The following is a 15,179-nucleotide window of genomic DNA, read 5'->3' as shown; positions in this document are numbered from 1 at the left end:
CTGAACTCAGTTCAAAACTCGAGAGCCCTGAATACAGTACATGTTATCATTAAACGTAACTGTAACAGCAGGGGTATATAGTTGGTATATTGAATTTTATTCAGAACTTGTTAACTTCACTACCGTTAGTGTGGTGGATCAATTAATGCGGCAGAAGAGGGGAGATAGTGTGTGTGTGTGTGTGTGTGTGGTAAACAATACAATTTTTATATTATTTCAGATGATGAGAGAAATGAGAACTCCTGGCCAGCCTTGTGGACTGAAACTCAGGCTAGGGAATTTAAAAAACAGGCATCCTTGGTTAGAGTGGAGGGACAGTAAGTTAGATAGATATCAGCACGCATGCAAATCTGATATAAACAATTAAAAATCATGAAGTCAATGACTGTAAATGAGAGTTAATTCATGGTCACCTTAAATGTCCATTCATTTAAAATAGCCATGTGACGGTATCAAATTTTCATAGTGCGACAATTGCTTAAGCTTTTATACGGCATGATGAAACTTTGGGTCCCTCCTGGGACTGTGCTTGCTAAATCACCCATATCCTAACAGGACTATTTTAGCCATACACCCTGTACGGACATCTCGACCGCATTTTCATCAGTAACCCACATCTCCCGAGATGTAATGTGACTATATCAGCTTGTAAGCTTAAAGCACAAACATGAGCCCAGCCCTACAATGAAACTGAGACTTTTTAATGTTTTGTACATCTATAACCTCACACATTAAAGTATAACTTTATTGGTGTTGGTCAACACTTATGTTGTCATTGCAAGTAATTAAATTACTTAGAATACAGTGGTGCTGTGCATTTTAAATGGTTAGTGGGGAACATGTATTCTTAAAATGCATTCTAAAAATCTAAATAATTCGTAATAAATAATTATTCACGATATTTTGATTCATTATCGTGTTATATTGTATTACAGATACTGGCACATGTCTAATTTCAAAAAATTACAGTAATAAATTACTATATGGTGATATTAGTTATCAATACACTGTAAAAAAAAATCAGGTCTCCAATTGAACATTTTCTAGTGACTGATCACATCTAAATTTTTTTGTTGGCCAAATTTAATTTCTGTTAATTAAATTGCATCAATTCACAGAAATTCAATTTGGCCAACTGAAAAATGTAGATGGGATCAGTCACTAGAAAATTTTCAATTGGAGACCTGATTTTTTTTTTTTACAGTGTAGTTATAGTAATTAGCTATTGAAAAGAGATTCATTTTTCAATAGATAGCTTCAATAGCCTTTTTCAAGATGATATTTTGAGAAATGTTGGTAATCAGACAGTTGGCAGCACCCATTGACTTTCATAGTCTATATTTTTTCCTACTTTGGAAGTCAACTGTCTGATTACCAACATTTTTTAAAATATCATATTTTGTGTTAAACAGAAGAAAGACTTTTTGGGTGAACTATACCTTTAAGAATGATTATACTACATGAATATGGTACCTGGAACACAGGTTTTATCAGCTGACTGTCTTTTCTGTCTTTTGTCGCTTATAATAAATTGGAATGTTGGATGGGTAGCGTATGAGGCTGGGGGGGGGGGGATCACAGTATACTCACTACAAAAAAACTAGACTACACCACTGGATGCATGGCATTATGGACTCGATCAAACAACAGATAAAAAACAGATAAAAAAATCCAAACCTGACAGCCTGTGCTAGAAATCTTATAATGGGCCATGTTTGGATCGTCCAACAGGACAGTGATCCAAAAACAAACATCACAATTGAAACAAAAATGTGTCACTGAGCACAAAGCCAAGCATCTGCAATGGCCATCCCAGTCCCTGACCGAACCCTGAAGAGAATGAGTGGCTGAACTGAAGAGAAGAAGCGCCAACATAGATCTGGGAATCTGAGGGATCTGGAGAGATTATGGAGTAATGGTCTCTGAAATCTCCAAACTCATCAGGCATTAAAGGAGAAGACTCAAGAAATAATTGTTCCCATCGTGTTTTGGAGAAAAGCATGTGACCCCCCCATGTGAAAGCATGTGAAAATAGGTGAAGCTTATCATTTCCCCTTTTGCTTTTTCTGTTCTGCGCCCCAGAACACTTTCCACCTCAATCTGCTTTAGTCATAGACCAATAATGATAAACCTTTTTTTTTTTTTTTACTCTTTTAAAATGCTAAACACAAGTGAAATACAAATGTTTTCTTTCATAATCAAACAAATAACTTTTGATTATTTAAAATATATAAAATAACTATTTTTGGCACAATGGCGCCCTCTCTCGTGTGGCAAAAAGAGGAATGATGTGTGTTACAGGACAGTGGGTAAATGTGCTCAAACTGAGAGACTCGAGGCGGTCGCTGTGAGGAAGTCGTTTTCTCTCTTCAGTCTCAGATGCCTCAGTCTGTCGTCTAAACGTCCGGACATGAACATCTTTCCAGAGTCCTGCTGCTCCAGTTTAGCAGTTCTCCTGCTTTTCCTTCTCCAGGGTGAGTAGAAACATCAGTTAAAGTCTCATCAGACTATAAGCAGTGGTGGAATGTAACAAATACTTCGTTACTTTACTTAAGTACATTTTTCACGTATCTTTACTTTACTTAAGTAGAATCAATAGTGCATACTTTTTACTTTTACTTCGTTACATTTTGCAGCAATTATTATACTTTCTACTCTACTACATTTCTACAACATTACATTACATTTTCGTTACATTTTCTGATCAATTTCAGGGCTTGATAACGCTTGTCCTCTTGTAATGAACTAACGGTAAGGTTGCTAGTGATGTGTCGTTCATGAACGATTCGACTCGGGACTACCGAGTTGTCTCAGAGAGTGATTCACCGTTCATTTTGTGTTGACCGCGCATGTGCATTACGCTGAATCTGTACTGAAAAGAACAAAAATGATTAGTTCATCTTTCGAGTCTCGAGTCTCGAGTTCGGGTTTGAGTCTTTCGTTCTTCCTGTCAGTCCCATAGAGTCTATGCTGTCAGTAGCGGAAACAGAAAAGATTAGTTCTTACGAGTCTTTCGGGTTTGACGTTTGAGTCGTTCTTTTGACACGTGAATTTGTCACTGTATTGAACACTAGTTCACAACCTTTTTACTAACAAGCACGTAGTTATTTTTTTATTTTATTTTTATTTTTTTATATATAATTCTCAGTTAATATCAGACATATACAAATATGGGAAATATATTGACTATTCAAGTCTAACATCACAAATTCAAGTCAATTAGACTATTACTCGTTTTGAATCAACTGTATTTTATTTTTCTCTATTGAGTTATATTATTATTTTTTGTCCTTGTGTTATTAATGAATAAAAATCAGTTTAAAAATGTTACCTAAACCTTTGTAATAGGGCTGCAACGACGCGTCGACGTCGTCGATGACGTCGACTACGAAAATACGTCGACGTGCGTGAAATGCGTCGAGGCGTCGGCTGCACATTATTTACGTTCTAGAATGGAACAGACGATCTAGAATAATGGCAGCTTCTGCTCCCGGGCATAGTGAAAATGATCATTTATCATATAAAGCCAGACCGCGACATTCAAAAGTGTGGGAGTACTTTACACAGAAGCCGAATAAAACTGTGCTTTGTTCGCTCTGTAACGCCGGTTTCACATTGCACGCGGTGGCAGAGCAGGAGCTGTGCGCGTGGAGAGCGGGAGCTTTCACACTGCAGTCAGTGTTGCCAAGTCCGCTTTTTTCCGCTGAATTGAGCTACTTCTACACTGTTGCCGCGGGCTGCGTCTCATGTCCGCGGGTTGAAGCAAAAAAACACACATATTTAACCCCCCGAACGCGATGTTTACCAGAGAACCTCCCCGAAACGCGATTGGGCTTGTTTTGAGTAACGAATGGGTGGGTTTTGTTGTGTAAACCTGGCAACCCTGCTGCCAGTGTTCTCTCGCGCAGCTGAACCGTGGCGCGTGTATTGCAACAGATGGTCACATTTTCCGGGGTTCTTCTCCGACCCCAGTACGTCTCGTGCTTTTATTTATTATGGGCTGCATATATCTGCTGTAATTGCGACCTGGTTCCCCTCTGTCCCAAACACATATGCATAATAACATGCTGTATATTAGGTAGTTTGCATGATTAAAGTAACATTAAAGTTAAGATATGCCTCTAGCTTTAATAATTTAAATGTGTCTTTGAAGTTTGGGCAAAAACTTCTGGCCGCTTTAGTCGTTGTTTATGCACATGTATCTTCAAAATAGACGACTAGTTATACATTAAAACTATGCTGAAAGCTCCTGTATGTGAACCTTTTGCAGATAAATAAAAGTGCATTTTCGTTTACTATTGACACAAATCAATAAGTAAATCATACTCAACTACAATAGTAAACAACTTTTCCTAATTAGGCCTACTCTGTATACATTTTATGATGAATAGTATCATTATATATTATGTTTAAAAAGCTTCCTGTGTTCATATATTTCATTATAAAATGGCATACTATGTACACTACCCTTCCTGAAATACAATTAATATTGTCATCATTCATTGATTTCATGTTAAAATAATATACAAATTCACTACCCTCTTTGAAATACAATAATCAGTAAAAAAGAATAATAAGATTAATCTGGAAAAATAATCGTTAGATTAGTCGACTAATCGAAAAAAATAATCGTTAGATTAGTCGACAGAAAGAATAATCGTTAGTTGCAGCTCTACTTTGTAACATAGCTTATAGGCCTATAGCACCTATACAAAAACATATTACACACACACACACACACACACACACACACACACACACACACACACACACACACACACACACACACACACATATTATATATATATATATATATATATATATATATATATATATATGTGTGTGTGTGTGTTTGCGCTATATGATTCAAAATGAGTAATAGTTGACTTGAATTTGTGATGTTAGACTTGAATAGTCAATATATTTCCCATATTTGTTTATGTCTGATATTAACTGAGAATATGACAGGAAGAACGAAAGACTCAAACCCGAACTCGAGACTCGAAAGAACTAATCTTTTCTGTTTCCGCTACTGACAGCATAGACTCTATGGGACTGACAGGAAGAACGAAAGACTCAAACCCGAACTCGAGACTCGAGACTCGAAAGATGAACTAATCATTCTGTTCCCGGACCTGTGTCACATGGTCCAGCCCCAGATCAGAGTCAGACACAGACGAGTCGACAACTAACGTCTCGAAGAGTTCGAAGACACGAGAGGCGGAGAACAAACGTGATAAATATGAAGTTGCAAAAGAAAGAATGTCTTGGATCAGGAGGTGAGGTGAACTAACAGAGTTAGACTGCAATAGCCTGACCCAACAACTAATCAATTAATTAAACGTTTCAGTTTCTTATCTTTTGGCTTTGGTTGCAGTACCCTATAGTTTATTTTTATTTGGTTTTACATTTTCATAAGTACTAGATGGGTTGGGCTATTTAACATGTCATTTTAATTATATTTTTCTGAAATGAACGAAATGACTCGAAAAAAGATTCGTTCATTTTGCTGAACGAGACTCAAAAGATCCGAATCAGTAAAATGATCCGAACTTCCCACTACTAAAGGTTGCGCTGTTGAGGCTCTCCGCAGCCTCATGAGGAGAAAATGGAAACAAATGAGTGCTGTTCACACAGAGAAACTCAGCCACATACTGCACACTGTAAACAATTTGAGGCCTCTCCAATTCAAAATTTTCTAGTGACCGATCACGTCTAAATTTTTCAATTGGCCAAACTGAATTTCTGTGAACTGAATTGTATCCATTGTGGCAGCAGTCTGTTAACATGGGCTCAATTAGAAATAATATGTTGAGCCAATGGAAAAATGTAATTTACTAACCCTGTAATAAATGTCAGGCCTCTCCAATTTAAAATTCTCTAGTGACCGATCTAAATCTAAATTTTCCAGTTGGCCAAATTGAATTTCTGTGAATTGATACAATTTAATTCAAAACCTGCAAATAACATTAATGACAAAGTTCCCCTGCATCACATCTGACAAATGACAGAACAGAAGTTTCTTCATTATATAATGAGGATGAGACGAATGAATGGACGAATAAGAAAATCACGAGCTTGACGTGTTTCATATTAAAGGGCAATAACTCAAGCCCTGAAAGAGGCCGACGCCAAATGCAATAACAGCACTGTGTTCAACAGTCGCATGCCGCACATATCACACAAATGACTTAATTTACTTATTACCTATTATTTTAGACATATAAGACATGAGGAAAATAAAACTATTGGCTATCATTAGATCATTATGTGGTAAACGAGAACACACTCATGAAACCAATGAATGCATGAACTCGTGATTCTACAAAATGTCTTTTAAACTTCATACCTGGTCATAAAGCAAAACTCTGGAGAATAATTTCAGTGCTCAATACTCACCAACGTCTTGTGACGATGAATATCTCTCTATTCTCGGTCACATGAACGGTTTTCCTCAAGCGCATTTTGCGCATGCATACACAGTTTTTCTAGCCTGGATGCCAGTCGAACTTAGCCCTGCCCACAACATTTTAACGCAGGCAGATCGGTCTGGACTTGATTGGTAGAGGAGTATTTATGCCCGAACAGAAGCTGCTCGGACCAATCAAATTGTCAGGGTGGGCTTTAGACATGATGGACAGATGATAAACACAGATGATCACATAATTGGGGTCAATTCAAACCGCGGACATGGCAACACAGTGCAGTTGAGTTCTGTTGACATTTGACAACTAACGTTATGCGTCGCTCCGTTGCTCTGATTGGTTGTAGGTCTATCCAATTGAGGTCTTTCCTGGTTCGGTTGAAACACACCCCATAATCACAGCCGAGCAGTATCAGACTCAAATTCCGACTAGAATTGAGTATGACGACGTCAGGCTACAGTTTTTCGGATGTAGGGCTTTGTTCGTCCAACATGGATTTTTCACTTTGACTTCATAGATTGACTGAGCACAATTAAATATGTTCGGTGAATATAAAATTTTAATTTTGAGTGAAGACCTTAAGCTATGATTAGTACAATGCATCTTTTTTTGCATGGGGATAATTATTTGTAAGTCCTTTTTTGAGCCAATATGTAATGATCAATTTTCACAATTTTACCCAAACAAATTTTTTTACAGTGTAGTAATGATTCAAAATGTGGAGTTTTTATATTTATAACATATAATACAGTTAAAAACATCACACTAACAAGAGTGTTGTTTTCCTCAATACCATCACGACTGAAAATGTGTCACTGATTTCATATGACAGTTCCATAAACAATTAATTAACAAAAAGTCACTTACATTTTTGATGCAATATGGACTGTTTTTGTTAAATTTCAGCAGCGAAAATAGTTCCAAACAAAGATCACAGCAGAACCATAAGGCATCTCACAGCAACAGTGTGTTACTGAATGATTCAGCGTTTTGAATGAATCGGTTGAATCAAAGATCCAATTACCTGTTCATAAACGACCGCCTCTGCCTCATTCCTGAACGAATCAGCCGTTTGAACGAATCGACTCAATGATTCACTCATTAAGACCTGCCGCCACCTACTGGCAGTTTAGTTTCATGTCTAAACATTCTTTCCAACATTTCTTATATGTATTCAAAAAAATATTTAAAACAATCTCATAACATTATTTAATGCAGTTGTAATTTTTCAGTGTAAATTATTTAATTTGATTGGTAACAGCCCTATATTGTCTCATTCTAATTTAATGTATTGATCAAATTTAAGAATCTAAAATAAAAAAATGAAGCATATCCTATATTTAATAAGATTAGGGGGAAAATGCCCTTTATAAAAGGTTAAAATGTCACAAATATGCAGATTTAAATACGTCAAAGCTGAATGAACACTGGTGAGAATATTGCTTCAGAATAATTAACTCTGCAGATCACCCGATAACCAGAATTGTAAGTCAGAATGTAAACTGGGCCACAGATGGTAAGCATAATTAGATTAACTCAAAACTAACTTAGCTAAAATGCCACAGCCCATAGTGTTTTTTGTTTTGTTTTGTTAATTATTAGAATATAGACATTAAGAGAATACATTATGCAAGTAATTTTACTTTTAATACTTAAAGTACATTTAAAATCAGGTACTTTTTATTTAAGTAGGGTTGTCATTGTGGTACTTCTACTTACTAAAGTAAATATATCTCTGGGTATTTGTAATTTTACTTAAGTACTGAGATTCAGTACTTCCTCCACTGACTGTAAGACACTTCCCGATTTGTATTTGGTGTTTATGGGAATTAACATGCACCTGAAAAAAAAAACTGCTTTTGGATCCACAGGCACACACACTATGTAGATGTGTATTTATGTGTTTGTTTATAAGTGTGTAAATCTGTATGGCATAGGAACGTGAAGTAAATGCCATTACATGTTTATTAATGCAATGCATGTTTTAAAGGATTTTATTTAAGTTGAAATGCTTTTTAATTTTACATTTGAGCTAAATGATAACGCATGTTGTGTTTTAGTCTTATCTGTGTTTCATCTGTGAGAAAACACTACAGTTCAGCTCAGGAAACCTCAAGCCTTATCTTGAGAATATTCTGACCGTTATTCTGTTGCAACCAGCATTAATGTTATTTCAGGGTTTACTTCACTTGGCATTCAGTGCAATGGAAGAATATATTCTTTTCAAGCGTGCAACATTTATAAAACAATAGGCAGCTGTTGAGGTGATGTGGTGAAGAGTAAATACACACAATGAAAATAGAGCAAGAGTGATGGAGGAGGAGGAGGTGTGAAACTTCCTCTGTAGAGCGAGAATAGACAAGGGCTGAAAAATACAGAGTCATTGTGCAAATATCACAGGCCATGGCATTCAGATATCTGGAGGAATACAGTTCTTCTTCAGTCTGACTGTGCTGGCGTGCCGTTCTCCAGAAGATAAGAGTGAATTAGTGAGAAGTGTGAGATGGTCTGTGGTGATGAAACCTCAACTCAAATGCTGTGAGGCTTTTGATGGGGCATTTCATATTTGTCATCTTTCTCTGTTCCCTTTTCTCATTGGTTCTGATGGTGGTGTCAAACTGGTATTTAATGAATCTTATTGTGGCGGGCAGCGAGGCCGAGGGACCGTGAGGGCGGGACGAGGCGGCGCTCATCAGGGAGGATGAGCGCCAGCTGCGCGCTGCAGCGATCTCGGCCCTTGCGGAGGAGTGAGGTGCTGCGTCCCAATTCGCCTACTTATACTACGTCCTAAAAGTATGTACTCTTTTTGTGAAGAAAAAGTACATACTTTTGAGTGTGTAGCAGAAGAGTATGCAAGCTTTGGGACATACTACTTCGTCATCTTTAACGGACTCTGTTACGTGCGTCCCGTCACCGTTTAAAATGTCAATCATCGTCACAGTTCAAATCCCCCACTTTAAATTTAATTTCCTACCGTATCGGAGAGAAATGTAGTCGCTCGTTGATCTGCCTTTCGTGGGTCTTTAGACTCCTCTCATGTGTTTGCAAAGTTAATGGCCAAACGTATCATTACAAAAGTTCTCAATGCTGCTGCAGGTGAAATATAATGTGGATAATATTGAATAAATATCTTTTCGTCCGGTTAAATACTGATAATTGCTCACTCAAACCACTTTATCTAATCCTCTCCACTTAACCGTCAGACTCGCGTAACCGTCATGTTTGTAGTTTTTTAAACACTTTTTATCCGCGTTTGTAGTTCTAATCGAATCCTCGTCCATCTCGCAATGGGTTGTGGGCAATATCAGCCGTTAGAGTGCGCATCGATCTGCACTTCGGATTCTGACCGGAAATAGTAAACCATCCGGGAATCTTTGGAATACTTTTTTCAACATACTACGATTTGGGACATACTAATTCTTTTTTCGAATACTATTTAGCACGGATAGTATGCGAATTGGGACGCAGCAAGGGACTATAAAGTAGGAGCAACAACAGTGAGGGACGAGAGAGGACCAGGCCTGGATTTTATGTTGAGTTTTATTTACGTTTTGTTATGTGCACGCTGCAGTCGACCGTGAGGGGCTGCAGCTTATTATTTTCATTTTATGTTTATTTGTATGTAGGTAGGCGACAGTCGTCCGCGAGGGGCTGTCGCCGCCATTTTAGTTTGTGTTTATTTATTAAAAGTTCTTTTGATTGTCCGCCGGTTCCCGCCTCCTTCTTCCCGTACAAACAACGTTTTACTACACTTATGTTGAATGTGAAAGCATGACATGATTTTGTAATCTGTAATTGTTGTGTATTGTAGGGTCACGTGCTGATGGTGCAGGTGTTCATGTGCACAAAGCTGTCGGAGACTCGCTGGATTTAATTGCTGATTATCCAAAAGAAGCTCTTGAAGTAATATGGAAATACAATGAGACTGCACTTGCAGAGTATGACAGAGGTCAGATCACACGGCTGGATCCTCGGTTATTTCATGAAAGGTTAAAGATGAATAAGGACAGTATTAGTATAACAGTAGAAGACCTGAAACTCCAGGATTCTGGAATCTTCTCTATTCTTGCGGTAAACAAATTTGGTCAACTTCCAACAAAACTCATTGTGCTGCATGTTCATGGTGAGTTTAATAACTTAATATTCACCCTGTCAATGCTGTGATGTAAATAGCAAATTCTAAAACAACACAAACATTCAAGAACTGAAGTTAAATGAGTCCAAAGTCATTCACCTTAAGTTAAATAGTTTATTTATTAAGGAAACAACTTTTGTATATTTTTCTCCTACAGATCTCATCAAAGATGTACAGATTGAGTCCAATGGTTCCTGGATGAAGTCAAATAACATCTGCACGTTTCATCTTCGGTGTCAGGCGTCCGGCGATCCGAATCCCTCCTACAGCTGGAGCGGCGATTTGGTCACGACTGGACCAAACATGATTATCGACGTCAATCTATCAGAGAAAGCTACACTCAACTGCACCGCCAACAACACCGTCAGCACCAAACACACCATCAAGACTGTAGAGTGCAGAGGGAAACCGGAGGATTCAAGGTTCTGTGTAAAAAATGTCTAATTCTTAAATTCTCTAAGGATTATATACTTAACCCTTAATCACCCCTCAAGCAGGGTTTACGTTTTTGATCCATGGGGTCAGATGGACCCCAAACATTTACAGAGCCATTGCATAAGGAAATATACATTTATTACATGGGAAACTATATATCATTTTTTTAATTTACTTCTCAACTATACATTTATGCTGTGTTTTGTGGATATTTGGTAGTTTTTCTTACCTATTTACTGCACAATTACTTAACTAGGCGATAAATTGGCTCATTAAAAGTAATTTTTTCATGACAAAATCACTTAAATGATGATCTTAATTAAATGTAAATTGTTTTTGGACATTGCTCTTTGTTAGGGATAGAATGCTGCCATCTGCAGGTTTGTGGAAAAACCTTAGGAATTATAGTTAAAGAAAGAAAGTGCAATGACCACATATATCCAGCAGAGGTCCATATGGACTTCATTTTCACTTCATTTTTTCATGATGCTTCAACTTCTCCTCATAACTTTGTTATATATTTTGTGAATATATGTTTGTGTGAGTGTGTGTACATGCATGTTGTACGGAGCCCCTAAAGGGACGTGGCGGTGGAAAAAATTTAGGATGGGAGGAATTTTTTTCCCCCAAATCTTTTGCGTTCCCTCGCGATATTTGCTATGTCCCGCTGTCAGTGTTTCAAACAGCGTATGTTAACAATGAAGCGGTTAGAGTTTTATTTTGAATTTGGGCTTAAGAAGCTATAAATAAATACAGTCAGTGCTTAGTTCGGAGTTCAGTAAAGTTGGCAATGCATTCACAGATTTGAACTTCCCGGATCAATAACTTGTGAGCTAAAAACGTTGTTAAAACACAAATGACACCTCTTTAACCAAGCTACAACCCAATTTTCCTCAAAACGAGCCTAGTAATATGAGAGAAAAGTACAAAGGGACCGTCTGCAAAGTGCAAAACCTGAAAAGCGTTACTAAAAATAGGCAATAACAATGTTACACATTGTGTCTCCAAATTCAGTTTACACATCAATGCTCTCCTACTACAATATACTAATACAGTATACAGTGTAATGCCATCAAAATCAGTAAGCAATTATCATAAAGCTATGGTTGCAACTACTGTATTTTAGCTGGGTACCAACATAATTTGTGTAAAGAATAGGCCTATAGCTATGTGCTATTACTTGTATTATTTTTATGTGCTATTACTTGCCAAACTAAGCGTTGTAGTATAACCAGCAGGAGAGCGGGATGTGTGAACTGAATTTGGTGACAGTAGCCTACAGTGCGTTTCAGTGAAGTTTATTCATAATAAAAAAATCCTAACAATTATGCAAAAGCAAATTTTATCAAACTAAATGTTTTTATCAAACCAAGTGACCATTGATGTGTAAACGGAATTTGGAGACAGTGTGAAACCAAGCCTGTAGTGCTTCAGTCAGAAATTGAAGCTTTCGGGCCTCGATCGCCCCCCGGTGGCCGGTCCCAGTATAGCTCCTAAACCCCGCCTCTCCATGTATTAGAATGGGCACGAGACACACTAAACAATTTAATTACACTTCAAATAATTGTTTCCTAAAGATGGTTTCTGTCATTTTATGCAGTTTTTATTACAATAATTTCATTTCAAGTGTTCGTTTTTTAAATAAGTTTAGTTTTAGTGAGTTATTTGATGCTATAAAAACGAGGGGTGTGACGTCATGATTGACAGCTGAGATTGACGGCTTCTCTGAATGAACTTGTCACTGAGGCACTAACGGACTTTTTTCTGGATTTTTGGGAGGAGATTGGAGCTTTAGCTTTAATTTATACACTTCCATAACTGTTTATTTCACACCAACATAATGAATTGTTCTGCATCTGCGAGAGTGTGGGCGGGCTTTTGATAATCGCGCCTCTACTTCCTGTTCTCTACTGCGCAACTCCGGTCCCGAGATCACCACTGCGCAGACTCGGTCCCAAGATGTCAGCGCCGTGAGCGGGCCTATGAAAGCTTCAACTTTGGTCAGCGGAAGTCAATGAAGTCGCGTCGTCCATATTTTTTTACGGTCTATGTGTGAAACACTGAAGTTAATGACTTGTAGTAGCTTTTCAGGTTTTGCACTTTGCAGACAGTCCCTTTGGACTTGTCTCTCAGCCGCCTTCTCATAAAGAACAATTTATATTATAAGGCTCGTTTTGAGGAAAATTAGGTTGCAGCTTGTTGTCTACGTTAAAGAGACATTGTGTTTTAACAACGTTTAGCTCACCGAACTCATTGAACTAAGCACTCACTGTAGCCTATCCTACTTTAGTCCAAGTTCAAAATAACTTTAACCGCTCCATTGTTAACGTTCTGAGCTGTTTGAAACGGCCCGCGGGACATCTGTCTTTGCGAGGGAACGCAAACGTTTTACGAGGGAACGCAAAAGATTTTGGGGGGAAAAATCCTCCCATCCTACATTTTTTCCACCACCACATCCCTTTAGGGGCTCCGTACATTTGTGCTCTAGTATTAGTTGATTGTAGTTTAATTGTTGATTGTATTTGCCAATTTTTATAAAAATGCTCTCTGTTGCAGTCACAAACATGTGTGTGTGTTTGTGTGTGTGTGTGAGAGAGAAAGAGAGAGATAGAAAGTTTGTTCCACTTTGTGTTTATGCTCTAGGACCAGACCTTGATTTAAATGTAGAAATTTTCAGATATATACTGGATGTATTAACATTTTTTTGACAAACAAATAAAAAACATTTTTAACATTTTTCCATTCATTACCAAAATCAAAAAATTGCCCCAGACACCTGTGTGTTTGTGTGTGTGAGTGAACATGTTTGTTCCATGTTGCATTTGTGCTCTAGTATTAGTCCTTCATTTATGTATGGCAATTTTTCAGATTTATGCCAGTTTTGTTGATTTTATTTGCCAATTTCTATACAAATACGCTCTGTTACTGTCACACACGTGTGTATTTGTGTGTGCATGTGCGTGTGTGTGTATGAGATAGAAAGTTTGTTCCACTTTGTGTTTATGCTCTAGGACCAGACCTTGATTTAAATGTAGAATTTTTCAGATTTATATTGGATTTTGTTTTATTTTTGTGACAAACAAAGTGAAAAAAAAAAAGTTTTTTTTCTCCATTCATTTTCAATGTGGGGGTCAATCTGACCCAGAGGACCTTAAATGGTATTTTTTTTTACACACCTTTAGAACAACCAAATCGTTGTGCATGTTTAGATAGATTATTTAGGAAAAGTCACAGAGTCTCATATCCCTGAGATGAAGGGAACACTTTTAAAAATGAAGGAAAAGTCCGCTGGACCCCAAGGGGTGATTAACAGGGCCGGATTAACCATTAGGGCAACTGGTCACTTGCCCAGGGGCACAGGACATCTAAGGGGCCCTGGGCACTGTCAAATATTATGTTAGATCACGTTATAAACGCAATCCTTACTTTCCTAATTATATTTTTGCAACTCGTTCGATCAACATATGTTAAATCACGTAAAAAACAGTGTCTGTAGCTTCTTGCGCTGCTGTGCAGCGAGCGAGGACGAGCTGTCAAGTCAAATCACGTGACTTGACGCTCTGAAATCAGTGTTGCCAGATTGGGCGGTTTTGAATTTTATTGTGCGGTTAAAAACGGGTTTGGGCAGGTGGACAAAATTTTGGGTTGGTTTGGGGTCAGTTTGGTGGTTTTCAAACATCTAAATTGTATAGTCTAATTGGTTAATAACAAACTCAAGTGTGCATCATGACACACACCGGTTCAGCGTAGAGTCAGCTGGCGTTGGTGTTGACGTCGTGGAGGCGCACACGGAAGACAAGAACAAGTTGGATAAAGGTGTTATTTTGATTTTTTTTTGCGCACAAAAACTATTGTCGTCGCATTGTATGATTATTGTAGAGCCACTGTGGTGAGATAGACTTTGTAACGACGTTTTAAGTGCCTTTCATGGATCTTGGAAGTGTCAATGTACTGAATGCCAATGGAGGCCTGTGTGAAGCCTTTCTCAGCCATCAGCTTTCAACTAAAATATCTTCATTTGTGTTCCGAATATGAACGGAGGTCTTACGGGTGTCCAACGACATGAGGGTGAGTAATTAATGACAGAATTTTCATTTTTGGGTGAACTAACCCTTTAATCCATTTTGACTGTGTTAAGTTCTGCGTTATGTTCTATAAATATGTACTTCACGAAAGACATAACG

The 15,179-nt window shown here is 37.8% G+C and overlaps 1 protein-coding gene across 1 annotated transcript; it reads left to right on the top strand.

The window, feature by feature from the left end:
• Positions 1–2,392: 2,392 nt before the first annotated feature.
• On the top strand, positions 2,393–13,732 carry LOC307122919 (SLAM family member 8-like). Its single transcript, XM_079811256.1, has 4 exons — positions 2,393–2,474; positions 10,237–10,548; positions 10,718–11,545; positions 13,460–13,732. The coding sequence occupies exons 1-3, from the start codon at positions 2,411–2,413 to the stop codon at positions 11,002–11,004; spliced, it is 663 nt and encodes a 220-aa protein (XP_079667382.1). The 5' UTR covers positions 2,393–2,410; the 3' UTR covers positions 11,005–11,545; positions 13,460–13,732.
• Positions 13,733–15,179: the final 1,447 nt, after the last annotated feature.

The sequence above is a fragment of the Gobio gobio genome (assembly GCF_949357685.1).
Source record: "Gobio gobio genome assembly, chromosome: 2".
In the NCBI taxonomy this organism is placed as follows: domain Eukaryota; kingdom Metazoa; phylum Chordata; class Actinopteri; order Cypriniformes; family Gobionidae; genus Gobio; species Gobio gobio.
Note: the sequence above shows the minus strand (reverse complement) of the source record. Positions and strands in the feature narration are given on the sequence as shown.